General features: G+C 43.7%; 2 protein-coding genes across 6 annotated transcripts; both read left to right on the forward strand.

Annotated features, from left to right (window-relative positions):
- Nucleotides 1–937: 937 nt before the first annotated feature.
- Nucleotides 938–9,282, forward strand: LOC146493297 (receptor-transporting protein 3-like). Of its 2 annotated transcripts, XR_014872034.1 has the most exons (4): nt 938–1,041; nt 1,237–1,408; nt 2,842–5,566; nt 9,026–9,282. XR_014872034.1 is itself a non-coding variant. In XM_085149163.1 (3 exons), the coding sequence occupies exons 1-3, from the start codon at nt 966–968 to the stop codon at nt 3,188–3,190; spliced, it is 597 nt and encodes a 198-aa protein (XP_085005289.1). In that variant the 5' UTR covers nt 938–965; the 3' UTR covers nt 3,191–7,200. The 2 variants fall into 2 exon arrangements, 1 of the variants encoding a protein (XP_085005289.1); XM_085149163.1 differs by lacking the exon at nt 9,026–9,282 and having other exon boundaries at nt 2,842–7,200.
- LOC146493298 (ankyrin repeat and IBR domain-containing protein 1-like) lies at nt 9,173–24,940 on the forward strand. Of its 4 annotated transcripts, none has more exons than XM_085149128.1 (20): nt 9,173–9,360; nt 13,436–13,607; nt 13,733–13,864; nt 14,727–14,918; nt 16,921–17,038; nt 17,148–17,368; nt 17,953–18,041; nt 18,138–18,282; nt 18,456–18,616; nt 19,105–19,193; nt 19,439–19,569; nt 19,705–19,839; nt 21,061–21,147; nt 21,313–21,379; nt 21,611–21,756; nt 22,191–22,369; nt 22,570–22,621; nt 22,813–22,866; nt 23,015–23,138; nt 23,370–24,940. In XM_085149128.1, exons 1-20 carry the CDS (start codon nt 9,173–9,175, stop codon nt 24,911–24,913), a joined length of 4,026 nt encoding a protein of 1,341 aa, XP_085005254.1. In that variant the 3' UTR covers nt 24,914–24,940. The 4 variants fall into 4 exon arrangements, with proteins under 4 accessions (XP_085005254.1, XP_085005255.1, XP_085005256.1 ...); XM_085149129.1 differs by having other exon boundaries at nt 23,472–24,940; XM_085149130.1 differs by lacking the exon at nt 22,813–22,866 and having other exon boundaries at nt 23,472–24,940.

Here is a 24,940-nt window from a genome sequence, read left to right on the forward strand (position 1 = left end):
TTTCTCGCTACTAAACATCTTTGGGTTTCAGCAGGGACGCATGCAGTTCAGCGCATAATCGGGTTCTTTTACGACTCCTAGGTGTTGACTATTGTAAAAAAAGAAAAAGAAAAAAGAAAAAAGAAATTAAATAAAACAAAAAACACGAGCTGTTCCTTCTCATCGCTGGTAGCTGTGGTTAAATATATTCTGATATAATATCGATACAACACTGATATCGAATCGATAAGGTGATAGGATTGATACTTTAGTTTGTTTCCCTTCTTTAGTTTCAGTACATTGCTCCCATTCATCAGAGGAGACCCCTCTCCTCTCGTGCTGGCGCACTCTCATACTCCCTACTGTTGTTGTTGCCCTGCGGTCACTCAGCGACTGAGCAGAGCCATAGTGACGCGTTGAGCTGGTTTACAGCTGTAGATTAAAACACTGCAAACAATAATGGGTGTTGGAAGGAAATTCTCTACCGTGGCAAAAACACCAACTTATATAAAGATATGAAAGAGCACGAAAAAGAGACTTTTCACCCGGAACAAGCAGCAAAAATAAATGCAAAGAGGAGGAAGGAAATCCCCCAGACATGGCCCAGACTCTCGGCACAGAGACAGAGCCCACTGTCACAGCCCTTTCATAGACTCAAGAAATAACCTGTAGCTCATATAGTATGAAAGTCAAAGTTGTGATTTAGAGATCATTAAAATGTGTTCAGAATTTGGAAAACCGCTGATGATTCATCTCATAGATCACGATCACACTGCTCTCCCTAACATAAGCCTTTATAAGTTTGGTATCTGCAATACTGGCCGTGTATTTAGTTGGTATGAGTTCAGTACCAAGATGTGCACTGTCGCACACTAGCACCACAAGTCGCTAGACTGAACGTGAATTGTAAGTTTCGTTTTCCACACGTCACGTATAAATAAACAGAGGCTGCCTGCAGAGCAGCATTCACAAGTCAACTCTGTATCATGTCAACGTTTCATTTCGTCTCCCAGAAGGTCTCCAAATATCAGACCTTATGTATCAGACCATCGAGATATACAGGTAACACACCAGCCTACTATTTGTTTCTTTTAAACGCGTATATGGCTGATTGATTTGTAATTAATGCATTGCATATTTGTTTTGATCAAGTACTTAAGGCATTTAAAAGCGTTTCCTGTGTTCTTGTCATGACAAATAAAAGATTGTTTTGCCTATAGCATAAGCCTAATGTCCTTCCCTCTCCTCTTTGTCCAGCTTGGGCTCCTTCCTTGTGGACACACATCTTTGAGGAGCTCTTCTGTGGGGATAATGCGCTGGACTATGGAGAGCCATGGTCGCTCACCTTCAGCTACAAACAGACAGACAAATTATCCAAGAAGGAAAATAAGAAAGGTTGGAAGGTCTTCTCCCACTGCGCTTATGGAAAGTAAGTTTAATTTAATAAAATCATATTTACCTTACACTGTATGTAATAATAATAATAGTAGAAACTATGCTGGAAAGAAAAAGGCATCAATCATTTTTCAGGTAGTGGGTATAAATAGAAAGATTGTCTTATGCTTTTTCCGTCTCCACCTTATTCATGTTCACGGGAGCAGGTGGGTCACCTGTCGAGGTTAATGTGTGACAGGGAGCAGCAGTGGACGGTATTACAGTTTTTTACAGCCGCTAGGACACATTTCTCAATACTTAGGTCACTTTTGCAAAACTCTTCACACAATTCTCCTAACTGACCTTCAGCTTGGCAAAGCAGTTCATTTCACATTCAAAATGCACTACAACTACCAAAACACTTTATTCAGGTCTCAAATAAACTCATTCTTCCAGAACACTAGCAAAGGTTGACAGCCGACAAACACACTTTGTCACCCACAAAACAATGACCTAAAAAACACTAACAACATGTAGCATTACACAGTGTTTTCTTGTGTAAAACAAGAACACATCTCTGTTTATAATTTCAATATATGTTACTGGAATGAATCAGACATCATGCAGAATTCGTTAATATTTGTTTATGTATTTTTATTTTTTTGCACTAAGTAATCCCAAAATACAAGAATTTGTATACACACCATCCACTGATACACATACAATAGTAATGCTAATCTACTCGGTCTTCTCCCTTTGGCCACAGGTTCTCATCCACATCACATCTTATGTCATCTAGGGCAATACACCTAGGAAAGACTAGAGTAACACCTGTGTAGATGTTCATCTAAAATGAGAATCAACTGTGGCTGGTTAAACTGCATTTTTAGATTTAAAATATGTTTCAATAAAATATTGCTGTTGAATTTTGCTGTCTTATTCAGTTTTGCATTATGTTATTGTTTTGACCATAAGTTTAACAGTTTTGAAAACAGTATGTAAGTACATGCAAAATGTCCTGTACGTACAAAGATTTTTGGCAGTTGTTGTGTCTGAGTGAGAAAATAATTCATGAAATTTGAGAGATGTAGTCATTGAATGCATTTTGTGCCAAAACAATGATAACTGATCCTCAGTTTAGCCCACATAGACTTCTGTTGTGCTCACTGTGTGAGGAGTTTTGCAAAAGTGACCTAAGTATTGAGAAATGTCTCATAGCGTCTGTAAAAAACTGTAAAACAATGCTATTCTGTGGGGAAAACAGGTTCTGCAATTTAGTTACAGCGGTAATTGAACAGTTATTTGCTTTATTATGACTCACGATTATGATATGATGATTGACCCACCGAATCATTACTAAAGCTTTCCGCAGACATGGCAATCTGAAACTGAAAAACATCAGTTCAAAGCATTGATGGGACACAGGCAGAGTTACTAACCTGAAAAATCACCATTGACCAGAGTCTATAGTCATAATTTCTCCCACAGTTTTCAGTGTGCATCCTGCAGGAGGATCTGGCCTTCGGTGCGTGTGGTGCTTTTATTCCGTTATCGGCTGAGAGGCGGTAAGGGGGCGGTGACCATGCGGCCTTTTGGACAAGCCTGCCGGCGATGCCAAGACGATAATTTTCATCTCCCCGGTTTTTACAAGGAAGAGGTGAAAGAGGCTCTGCTCAGATTGTTTTCTGAAATCCGGAAGAACTGCTATGGAGAGGAGGATGAGAATGAAGAAGGTGACTCAGGCGCTACAAGACGGAGGTCCAAACCCCACGAAAAAACCCTGTGTGAGGCCTGTTGTTTTGGCTTGTGCTGTCAGGATGATCAGAATGATAAGTAGTGTGTGTGTGTGTGTGTGTGTGTGTGTGTGTGTGTGTGTGTGTGTGTGTGTGTGTGTGTGTGTGTGTGTGCGCGCAACAGCGAGGTGTAAAGAGAGTGGCAGTCTGGTTGTTTGCTGTTTCCTTGAGATCTTTGTTTTCTAGTTTACACACAAAAGTTTCCTTAATGAGCTGGTTTATTCATCATTATCTAAGTTATTGATAATAATAATAAGGAATATGAAAACCTTCATTAGCAATAATAAGATTTCATCACTGTTGTGTGTTTATTTTGGGCTTTGTGCAACCTGAAGGTGTGTCCTGATTATTTTCTTGGTTTGCTTGGTGTGATGTCTTGAGGTATAATCCAAAAATTGTAGTTACTGTACTTTTACTTGAATTGGTTTATCAGGAGGGAGGAGGCTGGGGCAAACCCAGGACACGCTGGAGAGAATATATCTCTCGGCTGGCCTGGGAACGCCTTGGTGTTCCCCCGGATAAGCTGGAGGAGGTGGCTGGGGAGAGGGAGGTCTGGGCTTCTTTGCTTTGGCTGCTGCTGCCACCCAGCCCCGGATAAGCGAAAGAAGATGGATGGATGGATGGATGGATGGGTGGTTTATCGGTATTGCGTCATCATTCCACTCATCTGATGCTTTTTTTTCTCACCACATGTATTTGTTACGTTTAGCAGACAAAGGTTTCACATGAAAAACGTAAAACATGTGATGCTGATATATTAAAACAGGAGTTTTAACGATGCCGTGATACCGTTTCACTGCTCATGGGTCAGAATGACTCAGACACTTACAAGCAGATATCTGATTGGCCCCAAATTCTCACAACATAACAAACTAATTACAGAGGTGTGCAAACTATATGTCTGCATGTGTACCTACATTGCATTGGAATCTTTTATATTCATTTTGTAACTAAATAGATAAATGTGCACAAGCTGTAAAGGCTGACGGTTTGACTGTGTGATCATATATCTCAGTATCAAAACTGAAGTTGAAATTTCACTTTATGCTCTTATATTAAACTCTTTATACACTTGTGCATTTCCTGTTCCTTTTTGAGGTGTTACTAGGGATAGATGCACTTCTCTTTTTCAGCCACATGGTTTTCTCACATGTGATGACTTGTAAAGTTGATCCAATCAAAATGTGGTGCATTGTCTCAGGGTGCAGGGTAAGGGGACAAAGATATAAAAATGCTTTCCCGGGCTATGATCATTTATGTTCATATATATCACACTGGTTATTTGTCAAACTCACACAAGGAATTAACCCCAAAGTGTTTGTGGCAAATAACATAACAGTTCAGTTGTTTTTACTAGTACAGCGCACTGGTGGGTGATTTTGTGGGGTGGTCTGGAAGTAATCATCTGCTTCTGAAAGAGGATGGCTATATTCCCTGTTTCTGTCCTGGGACAAGATGTTGACTTGATGGAGCAATCCAATACCTAGGCATCCACATCTACAGGTTGAACTGGAAGGCCAAATGCAGAGGCTGTATCCAAAACTCACGTTCAACAAAATGATGGCGCTTGGCTATCACTCAGTTGCTGAGAATGCAGTGTAGTTTGTTGGTCTGCTGGCAGAGCACTGTTGGAGCTGGTGACACCAAAAGACTGAGTGACTAAAAGACATTTGGAATTGTGGTGTAGGTCAATAAACAAAATCAGAGAGATAAAAGGCATTTACATGCAACCAATAACATACACAAATGATGACGATGATGATGATCATCATCATCATTTCAGCTGCTTCCTGTAGGGGTCACTGTAGCATCATCTGCCTTCATACCACTCCTTCGCACGTCCTCTTTCACTACACCCATGAATGTTCTTTTGGGCTTAGGATTACCAGCTCCTGCACCTCCAGTTAGGTCTCCTGTTTTCGTTACTGCTATAACAAAAAGAATTTCCCAAATATGGGACAAATAAAGTATTACTCATGCCTTCAATTAACGTCATCATATATGTTGTTATTGTTTCTCTTTTTTCTTTTTAATTTTTCTTCTCGGATTTTTAAAGTTTAATTACATTTTAAAAATATTATTATTAGTATTATTATTTTTATTTTCTTAACTGATATTGACCTTAACCAACCAACCAGCGAGCGCAGACAGCCGACCAATCCGGTGAAAGCTCTCTGCGTGACAGTAAGTGATGCGCATGCGCAACACGCTTTTCCCTTTGGCAGCAACAACAACACAGAACGAACAAGTCAGTCTCGCCCCTCCGCTGTCGGCAACAGCATCATTGTCCCCACCGGGTCCGGTGGCAGAGAGGATGGTCCAGCGGAACCGCAGCCGGGGATGCGAATGACAGCCACAGGATAATGTCCCTGGATGTATGCAAGTTTCCGAATGAAGTAGTGACCAAGTGAGACGACCGTGTAAGTAGAGCGACGGAGATGCTGCCCGGCTGTAGGTAGTTGAGGCTAACATATCTCGCTAACGTTAACCTGACACAGGAAAAGAGACGCTTTGCTAGCGTCGGTAACGGCAGAAAGGTAAGCTGCACTGGGTGTTAACGCTTCCCAGCGGCGCCGCCACAGCCTGCGAAAACGTTAAAACTACCGGCAAAGCGTTTTGTTCGGCAGCATTACAGAAACTACACACCTACCACTCGCTTCCCAGTTGGGGTAGTAATTCAAGCAGATTGTACGGGTGTTGAACAAAGGAGCTTTAACCGAGGGGCCGCATGGACACAAACATGCAGAGAGAAGTCGGCCACTGTTTGTTTTGTACTCCATTTCATGCTGACACACTTCGGAGACACCCACACGAGGTCTGACCTGAATATTTAGCCGATATACGGCGACCCAGCTAATTTTGGTAAAATGCCCAGCTGCTAGTGAAGTCAGTCGCGCTGTATTATCGTATTATTCTTATTATTATTAATGTTGTAACGCAGCTTCTGCCTTTGACTCACAAGTTTTATGCCCCTTTTAACGACCATACATTGTCCCGCAGCAGTTTATAGAGTGGCTTGATTGCCCAGAGTTTGGCTGAGGTTTTACCACTGACGTGCTACAGCTGACAGCAACTTTTGATAACAGCAGCAACACTCCAGTGGCTGTCATGTTTTATGTGTGTTTGATTGTTTTTTGTTTTTCATTTAAAGCGATCGCTTTTAATTAGGCTAGTGACACGGTGACAGGTTGAACGTAAATGCTTTGATCCTCTTTGAATTTACTTTCAGAATAGTTTGCAGCACATCATAACTGGTAAAACCTAAAAATCAGAGGAACGTAAGATTGTCAAATTCAAGGAAACCCTCAAACAAAGTGTGTGTGTTTTCAGAACAGCTTCAGGACTCTTTGGGGTTGGCTGTAAAATGCTCGGGAAGGCCCTCCATCCCTCCAGCTTTGATAAACACGATAATGCTAAATTTGTTGCATCAGTCCAAAATTTATCCTAATAGGTGTTTCAGTTGGACTTAAATAATATTATTATCCTTTTCATGCATATTAAACAGTTCAGTGACCCAGTGTGCCCTACAAATGGTTGCATTGTCATCCAACCCACCACCAACATAACCGAGCAACTTGATTCCCATACTATAGGGGAAAGAGGGTATGGTTTTTCCTTTTAAGCTGTTGCCTAACAGGACTGACTGAAACCCAGCATTGAATGCCTGTTTTGTAATTAGATCTCAAATGATTAGTCAGTTATTGGATCAGCAGAAAAATAATCCACAACCCGGTCACTCAGCCACACACTGCCATATTCTGTCTTCTCTAAAATTCAGATTTGCTGGTATGAATGCTATTATAAATCACTGGTCAGTAAGGACAGTCCTTTTTGTGTCATCTTACAATTTATGACACTGAAACAACACTTTTTCACTTTCTGTCATTTTATTGACTAAGGATGAGACTAGACTGCTAATAAATAAGTAAAAAAATAACTGCCAGTCAAAATCCTAATGACATTAAATCTTGTTTGATATTAAGTGATTCATTCCTCTATTTAAAAAAAAAAAAAAAAAAAAAAAAAAGAAAGCAAAGAGCAATCCATTACTTGTTTTGTTGCAATAGTTGCAGACTCTTTCCAAACTTTCACCATCAATTGCTTTTTTGCATGAATTGGTCTAAATGGGGGTGTGTTGCTCACTGGGTTTCCGAGAAGCTCGAGCACCATGACTGAGTCCTTGTTAGTGGGAGTCATCTGATGGGATTCATGTGTTTAGGATTCTTGAGTTCATGAGTCATTACGTCACAACTATCGCATTGCCTAAAATGGGGAAGACCATATGTATCAGAGGCCTGTTCTGAGTAGCTCTGTGTTATGAGGCTAACTAAATATTGTTGACTTTCAAGCGTGATTCATAAAACATGCCTCTGAAATTCAGCCTAGCAGATGAGTGCCAAGTTAACAAGCAGTGGAACACTTACTGTGCCTCAGTTCCACCCCACCATCGAATGACATGCAATAAAGTCAATAGCTGCGCTCCCACTGTGAACAGCGGCACTTGTGATCGCTGGAATTCCAAAATTCCTTCATGTCCAAACTTCCTGTCCTTATTTAGTATGAGAGACAGAGAGGGAGGTACGTGGAGATGTGAAGTGAACTGGAAGTAAACCAGCATGCACAAAACAGAGCCAAACAGACAGACTGACCTATTAACTACAGTCCCCACCACCACCACCCCCCACGACCCCCTCCACGACCTCCCTCCAGATATACACAAACGCACACAAGATCCGGTCTGCTGTGTGCATCACGAGAGAACTTGCAGTGGCTATTATTCACCGGTCTGTCAGTGTGTATTTTTCCTGTCTGTGTCCCTTTCTGTCACAGCAAAGAAAAGGGAGGCAGTCAGCCATGTTATTCAAATGTTCCAGAGCCCGGCCAGCCAGCGGCCAACTGTAGCCGGGCTAAAAAGAGGCTCTTTGTGAAGGCCAGACAGATGGCTATAGAATGAAGACTGTAATGATACCCTCAACAGCGCAATACACACAGCGGCCCATGCACTCATTACACAGTCCACTCATTACAGCATGTAATACCGTGTGTTAAAGGCACACCAAACTGTGTAAGTGTTTGTGAGTAAGAGAGAGAAAGAAGGAGAGGTGGAGAAGACGAGTACATCAAGCAGAGATAATGTACAATATGTGAAAGGACAGAGAGTGTTTGTTTGTGTCCCATATCTCTCATCTCTTATATTGCTTGAGATATATATATATATAAAAAAAAAAAAAGCTTTCCAGGCCCGTAAAATATCTTCTTCTTTTTTTTTTTCTTTTTTTTTTTTTTTAAGGAAATGGTGGGAATCCAACGATTATATTTTGATAACCTGTGAATCTGCAGTAGGTCTATAAGCTGTTGCTGGGAGAGTAAGCTCTGCTGGGGCAGCCATAGCTGTGACGCTTGTGATTCTTTGGTTTAGCGGCTGAGGGGCAAAGTAAAACTGGTTTGGGTCCAGCATGTTAGTGCTGCATGGTTTAACACACTCTCAGAGTCTCAGTAGCAGAAGAGCATGTAAACAGTGGAAGACATACAGATTCTTTTTTTTTATTTTTATCTTACAACAGTAACCTAACTGGACACAATGGTCCAGAATGGTCAGCTGTGGTAATATCGACTATGTCTTTCATCAACCAACTAACAAATCAATGGCTTGGATATCATCAACCTTCCCCTCTGGCCTGGCTTCTTTACAACGGTCTTTTTTTTCCGGTCCCTCTGTTTTCTTTTCTATTTTCTATAAAATGGCATCTGTCCATCTAACACACAGCTAATCAATGAATGGACTCAATCGATTGTTTGCCTTTTTTTCATCTGCTCTTATTCCTTCTTTCCACCTTCATTTTCTCTCTAATCAATTCCGACCTTTCTCTTCTTTGCAGGGAAGGAAACGCTGAACCATGTTGCTCTAAGTCGTGACCTGTGGAGTAGGGGGGGTGGAGAAAGAGGAGGAGGAGGAGGAGGAAGAGAGGAGTAGTGAGGCATTGGCCACAGCTTCGTTTTAGGTGGCCGTTTGCGAGCCCGAAGCGATGGGAAACACAGCCACCAAGTTCCGCAAGTCCCTTGTGAACGGTGACGAGGCCCTGGCCTGGCAGCTGTACGAGGGCAACCCTCAGTTCAGGGACGGTCTGGACCCAAACGCATCGTATGGAGAGCAGTACCAGCACAACACACCCATGCACTATGTGTGCCGCCACGCCATGACACGTCTGCTCAGGTAAAAGTCAGTCTCATGCAATGCAGCAGTTATCCAGTGCAGTTAGGAGGGCAGTGAGTCATGTTAAATTGAATAACAATTAGCAGCATGTCAGATTTAAGACATTTCTGAGAATCACCATATCTGTAATTGCCTTTGATGGCAAGAAAGGCCACTTAATGTGCAGAGGCCCAAAGACGCCAGTCGCATATATACTGTAAGATTATGTAAATGATGTTACAGGGAGCGGGGAAAGTGCATTAGCCACGAGGAGCTGTGGAAATAAAATGTACTTAGACCCTTAAAGGCACTTACTTTGTAAGATATAAAACTGCAAGCCACCATCTCAAAAATGACCAACGGCTTGAATGAGCACTTCTGAGAGTCTCGTTAAAGGTTCTGATTTTTATTTTTTTTGTTGTTGTTGTTTTAATACGTGATGAGTTCACGGGACCTGTTATCAGAACTGCTATTTCTAGGCTGACCGTGCACACAACAGCTGTTTTCTCTGTCATTCTGTTTTGTTTTGTTTTATTCATCACAGAAGAAAACTTGGCTTAGGTATTGCTGTCTTTGAAACGAGCTGGTCCTCCTGGATTTGTTAGGCCTCAGTCACGCAGACCTCGAGACTGATTGCTGCTCCCTGCTGGTCGCTAGGGAAAAATGTTATTCCCTGACTGGTTGGCGAATGGTTGCTGGAAATTGATCGCAAAGAGAGTGCTGCATTGAAAACTTCTTTGTGATTACTCTGGTTGATAGCAGATTGCCTGTAGTTTGCGTGGAAGATGCCGACTTGTCTGTAAACACTTGGTATTTACTCTGAAGAGCTGTAGTGACACTTGAGAATGCTTCACAAACCAGAAGTGGAGAATGTAGCCTTCTCTGTAAAAGTTGTACAATCACCATTCCAGACATAGAAACTGCACAGCCCTAAATATACAGAAAGAGCAGTGGATGGCGGGGATGGGAGAGTCTCTGGTCTCCGTCTGTCAGTCTCACTTTGCATCGCACATCTCACAGTTTCACTGTCACTTTGCAAGCATTTGCAGACAAGTCGGCATCTTTCATACAAACTACAAGCAATCACACGAACCTGCTAGCAACCAAAGCAGTTGAAAAGTGGCTGTCAGTGCAGTATCCTCTTTGCGACAAATTTCACCTATCAAAAACCAGCAGCTTCAAGCTACCGCTTACCAATAAATTTTTCCTTTATGAACGGTGGTTGACTGGATGGTCACTGACCAATCTCTAGGCCTGTGTGATTGAGGCCTTAGGTGGTTCCTCTATAAATCAGACACTGAGCTACTTGTGGTCTAAGTAGCTTCCAGCATCTGTCCGCCTTTGGTTGTTCGACAAATTAACACCTCTTGGATGTTTGCTGCAGGCTAACGAGTTGTCATAAACTCAAGTAGCACTCCTGCTCTGCTACCATGCTGCTTGCTCTACTGTGCCCCGCCTGCTTGCTCTCTCGCACGCACGCACACACGCAGTAATAGCCGCAAACTGAAATCTGGTGAGAGAAATTACAGAGAAACTAGCGAGACATTCACACTGTAGTGAAGTCAAAGACAAACACAACATCCTGGTAAATAGAGTAACTAAAACATTTCAGTTTTTTTAGCTTCACTGGCACATTTCTTGCTTCTTGTTAGAATATTTTTGCATCAGCACAAAGCTTCCTAATGTCTGAAAATACAGCTGTTAAGGTCATCTCATGTAAAGCTTCATAGACTTCACAGAGTATGTGGAGTAAGCTTGTATTACAATTTTGAGAAGTTGATAAGGATGCTGGAGAGGCAGATCTGATCTAAGGCTTTCTGGGAATAGTGTGTTTCCAGTACTATGCAAGTCTTACTGGGAAATTCCATCCGCTTTTGTGTGCATTCCTTTAAAGCTCTTTCTTGTGAGTCTCTCTGCTTAATGAAGTGCGGTGCTAAATCACTACAGTTCCTCTTTAAGAGTATTAAAAGATTTGAATTCATTGCATGGCTATTGTGCTGTGAGGAGTTTCACCGCCTGCACACTTTCTCAAAACAAGAGTTCGCAGAAATAGACAGACAGCACCATCAACAGCAATCAAGTCAACAGACTGACAAAAACCACAGAGTCACTAAGTCAAACACAGCCTTAAGAAAAGGGGTCAAACTATAGAAAAATATAGCAAGGAGCACACCAGTGGGCCTTTGTTACCTCCTGCAGAGATAATCAAGCTGCTGGCCTTGACCATGACAGCTGATTCAGTGACTCAGTAGTCTTCCTCCTCTCCTCCTCCTTCTCACATTTGTCCTCTCTCTCTTAGCCTTTCTTACCATGATTACGGGGGGTCGGGGGGCGGGGAGGGGGGGGGCATTATCTGTGTATCTGCATGTGTGCACACGGCCGTGTGTGTTTAAAGGAGGTGGAAAAAAACTGAGACTCGGCAACTGTTTAATGCGTCTGAGAATATAACACAGTGAATCAATCCATGTGCTATTTGTGTTCCTTCCTACTAACCTATAATGGGCCAGAGAGGCGTGCTGAACGCAGCGCTCTGCTCCTGATAAGCATCAGAGGAAAGGCTTCTTTGTTCCAGCAGTTCAGTTGGACAGTGACAATAGAGAGACGACCGAGAAATCTCAGACAAAATAAAGACTCACAGAGGACGAGCGTGGGCTGCTGGATGGAGAGTCTGTTTCAGATTATTTTTAACACGTATCTGCTTCGTGTTTATTCGCTCTCTGCTAGTCGTCTCTGTGGGTCGAATTGGCAAGTAATCCCGTGAGAAGTGCAAACTGGAAAATCTCAAGTAGACCTATTACTGGAAAACTGGGTGTAGTTCAGGAAGTGTAACCCTTCCTCCACGACAAGTCACAGGAAAAAATATGTAAATAACAACTCGGACGTCATTGTGAACAGCTTGTTTTTCGTTTGTTGAAAGAATCAAAAGAGTACATTTCAACTGCCGACTTCATTTATTCATTTTTTTATTTATATCTTGGACGCATTCAGTCTCCTCAAGCTGATTTGCTTTTCAGCCATGTGTACGACAAAGTAGTTAGTTTTAACGCTCCGCTGAGGTTTCCTGCCCTCCACTAATAACTTCACAGCAACAACACAAAACATGTGACCTCCCCACAGCCTGCTTATATTAGGGCCATCCATCCTGAACATCGGGATTTGTGCATGTATATGTGTGTAGAGGTGGTGGTGGAGGGGGTATTGGGTTGGAGTTGGGAGGGAATAATTAGTGATTATTGCTGTGCGGATGAATCGGCAGTGCACTGTCATTAGAGAGAAGCTGCAGGGGCTTGTGGCTGACAGGATAAGAGGGTCAAAAGTGGAAAAGCAGGGCAGCAGTGGAGGAATAGACTGAAGGACTACACACTGAGAAACTTCAAATTCAGAAGCATCGACTGCCGTGTCCAAATTGTGCAAGAGAGGGCGAGGCTTTACGAATTCTTTTCAGCTGGTGTCCTTACAATTGTAAATCCTGTGACATCCTATTTTTTTCTTCTCCTTTTATTGGATTTGCATTAGAGAGTCTCATTTCATGTGCAACACTATTTGTGCTGTGCCGCTGATGAAAAAGAATCTGTTTTTCCTCGCTGGCTTTATCGCAAATAGGAAGGTGTGGGGGGGAAAAAACAAAAAGAGACTTTGGTTTTTAAAATGTAAAAAGAAACTTGAAAAGGGAAATGTGCTGAGGCATATAAAAGAGTGGAGAGGTAATCAGTAAATGGAGGTTTCCACAGACATAAAGCAGGGGTAACTATTTTACTAAACAGAACTGCAGCTACAGTCTTACTCCCAGAGCAACTGGCACATCCATCACCCGCTAAGTGTGTGTGTTTGTGTGCGTGTGTTTGCGCTCACACCCGTCAGCCAGCATGTCCATTATCTCAGAGATGTTAAACAGAAATAGTCGATATTATGCCATCTTTACCATGTCTCTTCATTTCACTGTCCATTTTACTTCCATAATTCATCTTCCTCTTCTCTTTGACTCTATTTCAAGCCTTCCTCCTGTTACTGTCAGGCCTTTCCTCACATGTGAATACCTCTGAACCGGTTTTACCCTCTTTTATCTAATCTCTTCATTCTTGTCTGCATCATTTAGGTCCTTCCTGTTCAGCAAAGAAGGAAACCCCAACAAGCGCAATGTGCACAATGAGACTTGCCTGCATGTGCTGTGCCAAGGCCCACAGATCCTGCTGCTGCCAGAGGGAGCGCTGTCACCACGACTGGCCAGACCACAGAGGGACGAGCAGCGCCGTGCAGACTGCCTGCAGGTACAGACGCACAAGGGGGGGGCAAATATAGATTAGTGTATACGCTTGCATGGCAGTGGGAATAAACTGCATTCTATGAAGCCACAGCTGATAACAAAGCATGTGGTGTGTCTTTCCATTACCAGATGATCCTGAACTGGACTGGGGCCAGGCTAGAGGGAGGCCAGTACGAGAAAGCTAATGTTAACGCCACCGACAACCACCACAGCACCTGTCTGCACTATGCTGCCGCTGCAGGCATGAAGAGCTGTGTGGAGGTGAGACAAAGTCTTGGACGCTATTCAAACTCCAGGGTTTTTCATGCATATGAAAATGTTTGGAGTCCAACAAAGAGGTTTGACCTTCAACCAAAGGTCAAAAAGCAGGGCAGTGCTTAAAAAACAATAATTTAACCCTTTTTTAAAAATGTGGTTTACTTGATTCAAAGTTAAAATACACTTTTTGAATATGAAGTGGTTGTAATGACCGTAAAATACAGATACTTCTGTTAAGTAACAGACTCTTTTAACCCTGTATGAATGCTTGCATGTGTAGTCACTACCCAAAGGTCAATTTAAGTTCAAATCCTATTTTCTCTGCGGGTGATCTGTATTTTATGTAACTGGAACAGTCAAATAATCTACAATCCAATGATTTTGAATTATGCCAACTCCTCGTAGATCTGCTTTGTATTTTACCAGCTCAAACGAGCACTTAGGCAGAAAATTAACCTCTTCTGGAATAAAAGTTTGCATAAATTTCACATGTATGACCCTGTGAAAATCAGAAATTCGATTTTTTTAAGATAAAAAGTTTTAACACTTTTCCGTTGGCTTCTCCATCCTTCCTTCAACCTTTCTTGATCTATACTTACCAAAAACTGTCTTTTGACTCCTGTTGATTTTAATCTCTTTCACTGTCTGCCTTTGCTCCTCTTGTAATTTTTTTCATCTCTTCCCCTTTCCCATATTTTTGGTTTCCTGTCCTGTTGTTTTCTCATCTTCCCCTTTGTGTTCCTGCTGTTTGCTCCTATTGTCTTTGCCTCTTCCTTCCTCTGCGTCATTTGTTGAAAGTACCTTAATTTCTTGTTTCTCTCTATCTATTTCTCCCCTTCCTTTTGTTGCCTCGTCCCTCCTCTAGCTGCTGATCCAGAGTGAGGCGGACCTTTTTGTGGAGGACGAAGACAAGCTGACGCCATGCGATCACGCCGAGCGGCACCACCACACCGAGCTGGCCCTCAGCCTGGAGTCGCAGATGGTTTTCTCCTCCTCTTCAGCTCAGCAGTCACACACAGACGCACACGGTGAAACCAACCTGCTGCAGTACAAGGAGGTGAGACCGTGGTTACCCGATGTAGGGTTTCCCTGCTGGCCTAAGTTATTTTTAAGCTTTTTAGTCACTGTTGCGTCTTTAAAACGTTTGCTTGACAAGGAGTATCCTTACTGTGCACAAGCATGTTCATTTAGATCTTATGATTACATTTTTGAATAGAAAACAACTCTTGTGTACAAATTCAAACAAGAATTGAAATATTTATCAGATTTAAGGTTCGACTTTTTGTTTTATGAAGATAATGAGGACTGGTAAATGTATGGCAATAATGTGATTACACCAAATTACTCTTTAAGTGGAGCATTTCCAGCTCCCTATTTTCACTTTTGGACTACATCTATGCTAGGGTTTGGTGATAATGGAGAAAACAAAATACTGAATAGCAGATTATCTGTGATTGCAGCTTGCAGGTAGCAGCATTTATTAGTGCAAATGAAATGAACAGCATTTCCATTCTTCTTTTTCATTAAGTTACTGCCATTGATTCAGAGCAGCAGCAGCATGAACGTACAATAGCAGGTCAAGCTTTTTAACCAGTTGCTTAAAGCCCTCATTTACCACCATATAAATGCATCAGTAATTTCCATCCACAGCTTGGTCTTCTTGTCATATGGAGTGCAGCTAGTGAGCGCTCCAGCGGGACTCGGTGCAGTCATTTAAGTTTTGATTGCTAGTATCTGCTCCTCGCATATCTTGATAGCCTGGTTGTACTCAATGGTTTGTTTTGCTTCGAGTGGTGAAACAAATTTAATGTTTCTTGCATATTTTGCAAAGTACTGTAGTGGCTCCTTTTTTAGATACTGAATTGTTATCAGAGAATGACACGTAGCTTTCGCTCTCAGACGTGTCTGCTTGTCTGTGTTGTTGCACAATGAGACAAGCCCAGAATTTATACCGGTATTATTGCCATTATATGATATGGCACAGCTCTAATCAAGGATAGCTTTGCTTAATTCACAGTATAGAATAATCTGTATTTATTTTATGTTTGTGCAGCACTTAAGCTCAGCTGCTGCCTGGAACAAGCTGTTTTAGCTCCTCTCTCTTTAAGACAGCTTTCTTCAGAGTGGTCGTCCATCATGACCAAAAAACCGAAACAGCGAGGAGCTTCTGTCTCACAGTCGGAGCTGTGTGCCTCAGATGACCATATTGAGAATTGTTATCAGTTTCCACTGATATCATAAAGATCCAAGATTAGGCGCTCTGTCCGTGAAGCAGAGCGTTTATGGCGCTCTGAATCCTGAGCTTTAGGCTTACACGGATTACTTACACGCACGTTGACCTCATTATTTGAAACTTTGGACATCAACATAAGCGTTTATCATTGTAACATGAATATGACAGAAAATAAGAAGCGTAAGCATATCTGGTCAAATTTAAATCATGTGAAGATAAAGAGGTAGATGGTTGCCCTCTGGGGGCGAAATGTGCTGTCTGTATTTTGAAGGTCATGTATGTGATTTTGTTTCAACACTGTGTCTAACCTGAACTGTACTTGGTGTTTTGTGTTCTGCATTTGTGCAGATACTGCTTATGGATTTTCAGAATATTTCTACTCGGGTCTCCAGCTTCTTGGCCAGATTGTCCCTTGTTGATGTTCTCTCTTCACAATCCACAACTTACAGTGGTTCTTACACGTATATAGTAATACACAGATCCACAGATACACACACCACGTCTCTGAGTCCCAGTTAAACCGAGGTCACCAGCACCGCTGTATAGCTGCGGCTGCTGCCAGCTGATAGCATTTTGATCTTCCTTCCTGCAGCCAAATCCATGCTAATGCTTAATCTGTCTCACCCACCTCCACCCCCAACCCCGACTGCCCCACATCCCAGTCCTTTTTATCGTTTCTACATTATCTTTTTCACTTCTTTTAACATTTTTCAGTCTTATATTTTATATTCTGTTTTTGTTTTTTGTTTCCATCTTTTACCTTCCCTCTGACTGCGGTTTTTTCTCTTTCTCTTCCTAACATTTCTCCCCCTCTGTATCCTCTCAGCCTTACGAGGGGTTGAAGATTCAGGATCTGCGCAGGCTGAAGGACATGTTGATTGTAGAGACAGCCGACATGCTGCAAGCCCCCCTCTTCACTGCAGAGGCCCTGCTTCGAGCACATGGTTTGTCATAAAGTTGACGTTCATATGTGACCTTAAGTAACCCTCGCAGTGCTGTTGTCACGATGCATGCGTTTGTCTCAGTCTTTCTAATAACGTTTGACTTGCTCAGACTGGGACAGAGAAAAGCTTCTGGAAGCCTGGATGTCCGACGCTGAGGGCTGCTGCCAGCGCTCAGGTGTCACCATGCCGACCCCACCGCCTAGCGGGTACAACGCCTGGGACACCCTGCCCTCCCCCCGCACTCCTAGGACCCCACGCTCTCCCCTCACTCTCACTCTCACTTCTACCACCGACAGCTGCCTCACGCCTGGAGAGGAGGGCCTGGCCATGGTGAGCAGTGGTGATATATGTTAATATAAGAACATCAGTCATTCATGATGAAAAATAGATCATGTATGAAGGCATATTTAGTACAGGGTAGACTCTTTGTGCTCTTTCTTTTTGATGGCAGAAAAAGATGTCTCATTTATCTAATGGTTGAAGGTTAATGTCTAATCCTACTAAAAAGAGGTTCAAGGCCATCAGCAGTAATTCTTTGTCATTCCATATAAACATTAGCCTCTGGTTTACTGTCAGTCTTAAAGAAGTCTGCCAGAAAATCAACGTTGAGGTTTTCTGTTAGGTTTTCAGAATGTTTGACCTGTGAGGTGGAACATTTGCAGAATAAGATAAAAGCTGTTTGGGCCGTAGAAGAAATGCCAGACAGTCTGATATGGCTAAAGTACAACAGTCCAGCAATCTGTGGCCTCAAAAGTACAGAGTTAATCAAAGACAGAACATCCTGAACTGGTTCTGCTATTGTATTTCTCCTCTGTGTATGAGGATGGAAATGACATGTCAAAGAGAAGTAATCTTATCAACAGAATAAAAATAATTTGAAATCATGTGACTGATTTGCTCCGTCCCCCCTGCAGTGTGGAATCTGTCTCTGCTCCATCTCAGTCTTTGAGGACCCAGTGGACATGTCCTGTGGCCACGAGTTCTGCAGAGCCTGCTGGGAAGGGTACGCGCATGAATATTCAGTGTGTAAGCGTGTCTGTTTTTTATTGAAGCAGATGTGTTTTTAGCTCAGTTTTCTGTGTGTGTGTGTGTTTCTCAGGTTCCTCAATGTAAAGATTCAAGAGGGAGATGCTCATAATATCTTCTGTCCGGCGTATGAGTGCTACCAGCTTGTGCCTGTGCATGTGATAGAGAGCGTGGTTTCCAGAGAGATGGACCAGCGCTATCTGCAGTTTGACATCAAGGTAGAAGTCAAAATAATCGTTTGCACCTTCTCTTCAAGACTGGGCCTTTGTTCTGCTTCTTGTTGCACTATTTAGTGACATTTTCTTTGTTTCTTCAAGGTTCTCTGATTCACTTCTTCTCTTCAAGTTCCCTGTCTGTTCTCTGACATTGTTTCCAACATCCCCGTTTGCAGGCATTTGTGGAGAACAATCCATCCATCCGTTGGTGTCCTGCAGCTCGTTGCGAGCGGGCGGTGAGGCTGACCCGACCGGGCCCGGGGGACACTGACCCGTCAAGCTTCCCCCTTCTGCCCTCACCTGCTGTTGATTGTGGAAAGGGTCACCTCTTCTGCTGGTAAGCTGCAGGATTTATGATTCAGATGTGGCCATGTTTTATTGACACTGTCACTGACATGTAATTTAGCAAAGCCGGACACAAGTCTGGATCTGTTACATTACAGGCTAGTGTGTTATTTAACCCAAACACCTAAATATTATAGTCATTTTATGTTCATGCAGCTGGACAAAGGCTGCTGTGTGAGCAGTAACGTCAGCATTGTGCACACAGATTATAATGGCATGAATAAATATTGTTTTATGAAATGTGCATACACATTTTCTAACTTACTACGCAAAAAAGAGTTATTACTGTTTAATCTGAAACCACGCCAGCCAAATCTGTTTTATCAGAAACTTTTACTTCTTTCTCTCTTTGTGTTCCCTTCTCTGTTTTCTTTATTCCCAGAAACTCTTAGGATTCAGTGTTTGCTCTTATGCTTATGTAGTCTTGGTCAGCTGGATTTGACTTTATTAACTTCTCTCTTTATCTCCCGGTGTCTGCAGGGAGTGCCTTGGCGAGGCCCACGAGCCATGTGATTGTCAGATGTGGAGGAACTGGCTCCAGAAAGTCACAGAGATGAAGCCTGAAGAGTGTATGCCTGTGCTGTTTTGTTTGTTTCACTGTAACTTTAGCTGCCCAGCAATATGGTAGTTAAGAGCAGCTGTCAGGACGTCTTATCTGGATGTGCCTGCTGTATTTTATGTGATGCTGGCAGGTGTTTAAGTCACTAATATTTGCGTAATGTGCCGGAATGTGTCTGCAGGCCAGGTGTTAGACTGCAGAGATGTTGCTAATGTGTGTGCGTCCACCTGTGTGTTTGTGTGTGCTATCCCACAGTGGCAGGTGTGAGCGAGGCCTATGAGGATGCTGCTAACTGCCTGTGGCTGCTGACCAACTCCAAACCGTGTGCCAACTGCAAGTCTCCCATTCAGAAGAATGAGGGCTGCAACCACATGCAGTGTGCCAAGGTAAACACTAAACTCTGTCTGCTGTGTGTCTTCGTTTAAAGGCATGAATGTTGATTGCTCGGTGTATTAAATTTTTTTTTCTGTATTTAATTTTATTCCTAATAAATTAACCTTGATGTTTTTCTCTCTGTGTAGTGTAAGTATGACTTCTGTTGGATCTGTCTGGAGGAGTGGAAGAAACACAGCTCATCAACAGGTGGCTACTATCGCTGTACTCGCTATGAGGTCATCCAGCAGCTTGAAGAGCAGTCCAAAGAGATGACTGTAGAGGTATAAACGCTTACTCACTCATAAAATGGAAAATACACACACACTTTATCCCATATAAGCTTCCACTGATGTAAAAACACTTGCTGGACACTTTTTTTTTTGGTCCAGTTTTTTAGTACCTGGTTGGACCCCCTTTCCCCCTGAAAACATTGCTCTTAGATTTTGGCCCATATTGACATAATAGGGTCACACAGTTGCCTGCCCAGCTGTGATGTGAATCTCGTGTTTCACCGCATCCCAAAGATGCTCGATTGGATTGAGATCTGGTGACTGTGGAGGCCACAGAGGTCACAAGGTGCATTAACCTGCTGGAAGTGGCAATCAGAAGACTCTTACATTGTGGCCATATAGGGATGGAGCGGCTGTGGTGTTTAGACGATGGTTATTTGGTACTAGGGGGCCTCCACACCATTAAATGACCAACACCAGCCTGAAAAAAACCCTAGTTTTTTTTTCCCTCTCTTTCCCCTTCCCTTCCTTCTTCTCCCTCTCCTTTTTACATAAAATATAATTACCATTATATAAACAATCATATATCTATGTCTATACATACACATTTATATACCTAAATAAGTAAGCTATATTTTTGACTTTGTCATTGGCAGCAGAAATTGGAACACATCAGACCAGGCAAAATTTTTTCAATCCTCTGTCAAATTTCACTGTTTCCTGTTCTTAGCTCTTCTGCATATCGTAGTTGTAATGTTGTTGTTTGAGTTACTGTTGTATTCCTATCAGCTCATGGCAGTGTGCCCTTTTTCCTCTGACCTCTGGCATCTACAGGGCATTTTCACATAGAGAACTGCTGCTCACTGGATATTTTCTCTTCTTACTTTCTGTAAACCTTAGAGTAGATCAGCAGTTTCTTAAATACTCAGACCAACAACAACACCACATTCCAAATCACTTTAATCACCTTTCTTCCTCGCTCTTATGCTCAATTTGAACTTCAAAGGGTTGTCTGGACCCCGTCTACATGTAGTGAGTTGTTGCCATGTTATTGGCTGATTAGATATATGTATTAATGAGCAGCTAAATAGGTATAGCTGAGTGAGTCTGTATTCACACAAATATACAAGTTGTTCAGTCTCTTTCACTGAGTACAGTGAGTGAACACACACACACACACACACACACACACACACACACACACACACACACACACACACACACACACACAGAGGAGTTTAAATGAAGTAAGAGTTTTTCTTTTTTTTACAGGCAGAAAAGAAGCACAAAAGTTTCCAGGAGCTGGACCGTTTCATGCACTACTACACTCGCTTCAAGAACCATGAACACAGTTACAAGGTAATACACTCGACAGATGCGTTCATAACGATGCAAACCTCGCCCAAAAATTTAAAATGCTTCCAGAGAAACATCTCGTGATAATTGTGTGTGTGTGTGTGTGTGTGTGTGTGTGTGTGTGTGTGTGTGTGTGTGTGTGTGTGTGTGTGTGTGTGTGTGTGTTAGTTGGAACAAAAGCTGCTAAAAACGGCTAAAGAGAAGATGGAGCAGCTGAGCAGGGCCTTCATTAGCCGTAAGTGTCCTGCACTGATCTCATGAAAAGGATTCAAAAGAAGTCTGAGTAAACTGCTTGTCAGCTGCAAGCCGTTTGCCGGAGAATAGCATATTTGTTTTTGCCAAAGCACAAATAGATCATGCCTTTCAGACTCACACCCAAGCTTTGGTGCGTCCAGGTCATAAGACATTAATCCTGTGCTCATTAAAGTCATGGCTAGCTGTAAAATACGTGTCTTTTCTTCTGCAGGTGAAGGCTCTCCCCCAGACACACGCTTCATTGAGGATGGTGTGACTGAGCTGCTGAAGACGCGGCGCGTGCTGAAGTGCTCTTACCCATACGGCTTCTTCCTCCAGCAAGGCAGCACCCAGAAAGAGATATTTGAGTTAATGCAGGTAATTTAATATATATCCAACAAGTGTGCATCCTCTGCATGAACAGGACTAACTCCCCTGAAGTGCCTACAGGAATTCCTGGACTCTGTAGGGGTAAACTGTGTAGAACATAAAGAAATTCTGAGGTGTATTATGGCCTTGGTGGACAGAGCACTGGGTACATCCGTTAAAATTTACATGCAAAAGAGTCAGTTTAATGTTTTTTGGTTTTTTTTCGCATTTCAGGGACACTAGATTATAAATGGGATGGAAACCTCTTATTAGGAAAAATCAGTGATTGCGCTATTTTTTGCAAGTGTAAGTACTTGATGCAACCAAGTGGTCATGCAGAAGTTGAGCAGCACGATCAACCTACCACTGTTGATTGCAAGACGATTACACAGTCTGACGGGGGGAAGACAGTGTTCAACACTTCCTTCTGTTTGTCCTCCCAGACTGACTTAGAGATGGTCGTAGAGGATCTGGCCCAGAAGGTCAACCGTCCGTACCTGAGGACGCCGTGCCATAAGATCATCAGCGCGGCCCGCCTGGTGCAGCAGAAGAGGCAGGAGTTCTTGGCATCAGTGGCCCGTGGCGTCGCTCCCAATGACTCTCCAGAGCCTCCTCGCAGGAAGTAAGAAAGCACACACAACACACAGAGAGACAATATGGTTCTCCTTTGGCTCAAGTTAACAAATTCACTACATAGAGCCACTTAGAGGGATTCAGGGGATAAAGAAGTGGCATAAGAACTTAAACTGAAGCTGAGTGTTGTTTAGTTTGCTTCAAATGTGCTTTAAAAAAAAAGTAATTGTGTGCTAACATTCATTTCAGTTACCCTGGAGGATCGTGGGATTGGGAGTACCTTGGCTTTGCTTCTCCTGAGGTAAACACAAACGCCTTCTGTCACACCACACTCACAAACACCAACTTCTCTTTGTTCTGCTAATATCTTGGCTCATGCCTCGCTAATGCTACTTCCTAAACCTCCACTTTAGTGACCTACTTGTGTATGAGGTTGTATTAATGTATGACTGCGGCAGCAGCAGCTGACATAGTTTGCTTATGTGTGTTAAGATGGGAAGTCGGCACTCCGTACTGGGAGCAGACCAGAGAGAGAGACAGTCGCAGGTAATTCACCAGTTTTTTGGCATATTTAGGGATGAGCATGATGGGCTGAATGTTGTTTTCTGTGCTTGAGATTTTGATGCTGCCTGACACAAAATAGCTCCCGCAAGTTGTCTTTTTCTTATAATAGAACTCGAATAACTCTTTGCAGGATTATGCTGACATCCAGTACCGTCGCAGACACAGACCACGGCGCAGAGGAGACATGCTGAGTTTGCACAGCCTTAGAAGCAGCAGTAACACACCAGAGACCAGCAGGAGGAGTGACAACACAGGTGTGGCAAGCATTTTAATACACCGTATAACTGGCTTATATAAAGTATTTAACAAAAAACAGATTTTCAGATTAATACAGCATAGTGTTCATTAATTTATTGTTCTGTATACAGCCGGTACAGGCAGTATATTGGCAAACACTCTGTTCTGGACCCTGCCTATATTAATAAATTGTCTTGTCAGTGCACAAGACAACCAGTAAATGGGATTTTACTTTATTGCTCCATCAGTCTGTTCCAGTCGAAGCACCCAGAGCCATCGATCACTGGGATCAATTTGTAATCAAGCCACGCACAGCAGTCCGTGCTTTAATGTGACATTTCGTGTTTCAGAAGGCACAGAGAGGGGCGAGGGGCGCAGGAGAGCGCTCGGCTCGCTCGACGAAGACGATCCCAACATCCTTCTGGCCATCCAGCTGTCGCTGCAGGAGTCGCGCCGAGAGCGAGGGCTGGAGGGAGGGATGGAGGGGAGGGTGGATCAGGAGAGAAGAGCGGCTCCAGTGGGAGACCTGGTCGATGCTGTTTTACACTCTCTCAACACAGAGGGTCCTCCAGGAGCCAGAGGCTCATCCTTCCCCGTGTCCATCCTGGATCCTCCTCACCCGCCTAACAGGACAGACTCCACCTCCCAGCCTTCTGTATCCAGCTCCCTCCCCCTCCCTCCGCCTCCTCCCTCCCTCAGCGCAGAGCTGCTGGAGCTGGGAGACAGCCTTATGAAACTGGGGAGCATAACCACTCCTTACGACCTGGACACAAACACGCAGGAGCAGCTCAGCTCACACCATACATACATACAAAGTACACATGCTGCTCCTTACACCACTGAACCTGCCTGCAGCAACCCCAGCAGCCACAGACAGGATCAGAGTGCACTGACTGCCCCATATGTGCTCGATCATATCACCATCACAGACCCTCGTTATGACAGCAAAGAGCAGACTTCCTGCCATTCGAGTGCATATTTAGCCAAGGTTGAGCACGCTGCCTCCTGCCTCCCCGCTCCAAACCCCGCACATCCTAGTTCCTATAACCGGGAACATGCAGCCACGTACAACAGCAACCCTAAACCAGACAGTTCCTACAACCCCTGCCCCGAACACAGCAGCTCTTACACCGCAGAGCGCCCTGCTGCCTACGCCGTCGAACGTCCCCCTAAATCAGACCCCCAGCCCCCTACCCAGTTGTGCCTCCCATCTCCAGAGCTTGAGCCAGAGCTGCTGCTCTCACCAGTGATTCCCCCAGGGGGCCCTTTCACCCCCAGTGACCCTCAGAGCCTGGAGCCCTTGGACCCCACAGCCAGCGCTCAGCTGCTGGATAACATCATGGCCTGGTTTAACAACAACATAAACCCCCAGAATAACCCGCAGAGCCTGGCTCTCATTCCCTCCCCGCCCACCACAGAGACAGACTCCTCTCCCGACACACACACCGAGACTGAGAGCCAGACCTCCGCCCCCATCCGGCAGCCCCTGGAGGGCGAGTCGGAAGTAGGCAGAGGGTCGGCAACCGGCCCACCGGGAGCCGAGGGCGTGAAGACGTCGAGGCCGAACACTCTGGAGCTGGAAAAAAAAGACGCTGGAGAAGAGGGTGTGGACGCAGGGTGTGTGGCTGACCTGTCGCTGGACGAAGCGCACACACACCCACATTCACACTCCCAACATGGAAACAGTCCCGCACACACTGCCCCGGCAATGGAGAGAGACTCAGACCTCGTCCTTCAGTTAGAGGAGGACCGGTCACTTGAAGAGTGGACGGAGCAGGAACACCTAGTGTGAAAGTGACAGATGTAGAGAGAAAGAGAA

The sequence above is a fragment of the Neolamprologus multifasciatus genome, chromosome 22 (assembly GCF_963576455.1).
Source record: "Neolamprologus multifasciatus chromosome 22, fNeoMul1.2, whole genome shotgun sequence".
Lineage (NCBI taxonomy): Eukaryota > Metazoa > Chordata > Actinopteri > Cichliformes > Cichlidae > Neolamprologus > Neolamprologus multifasciatus.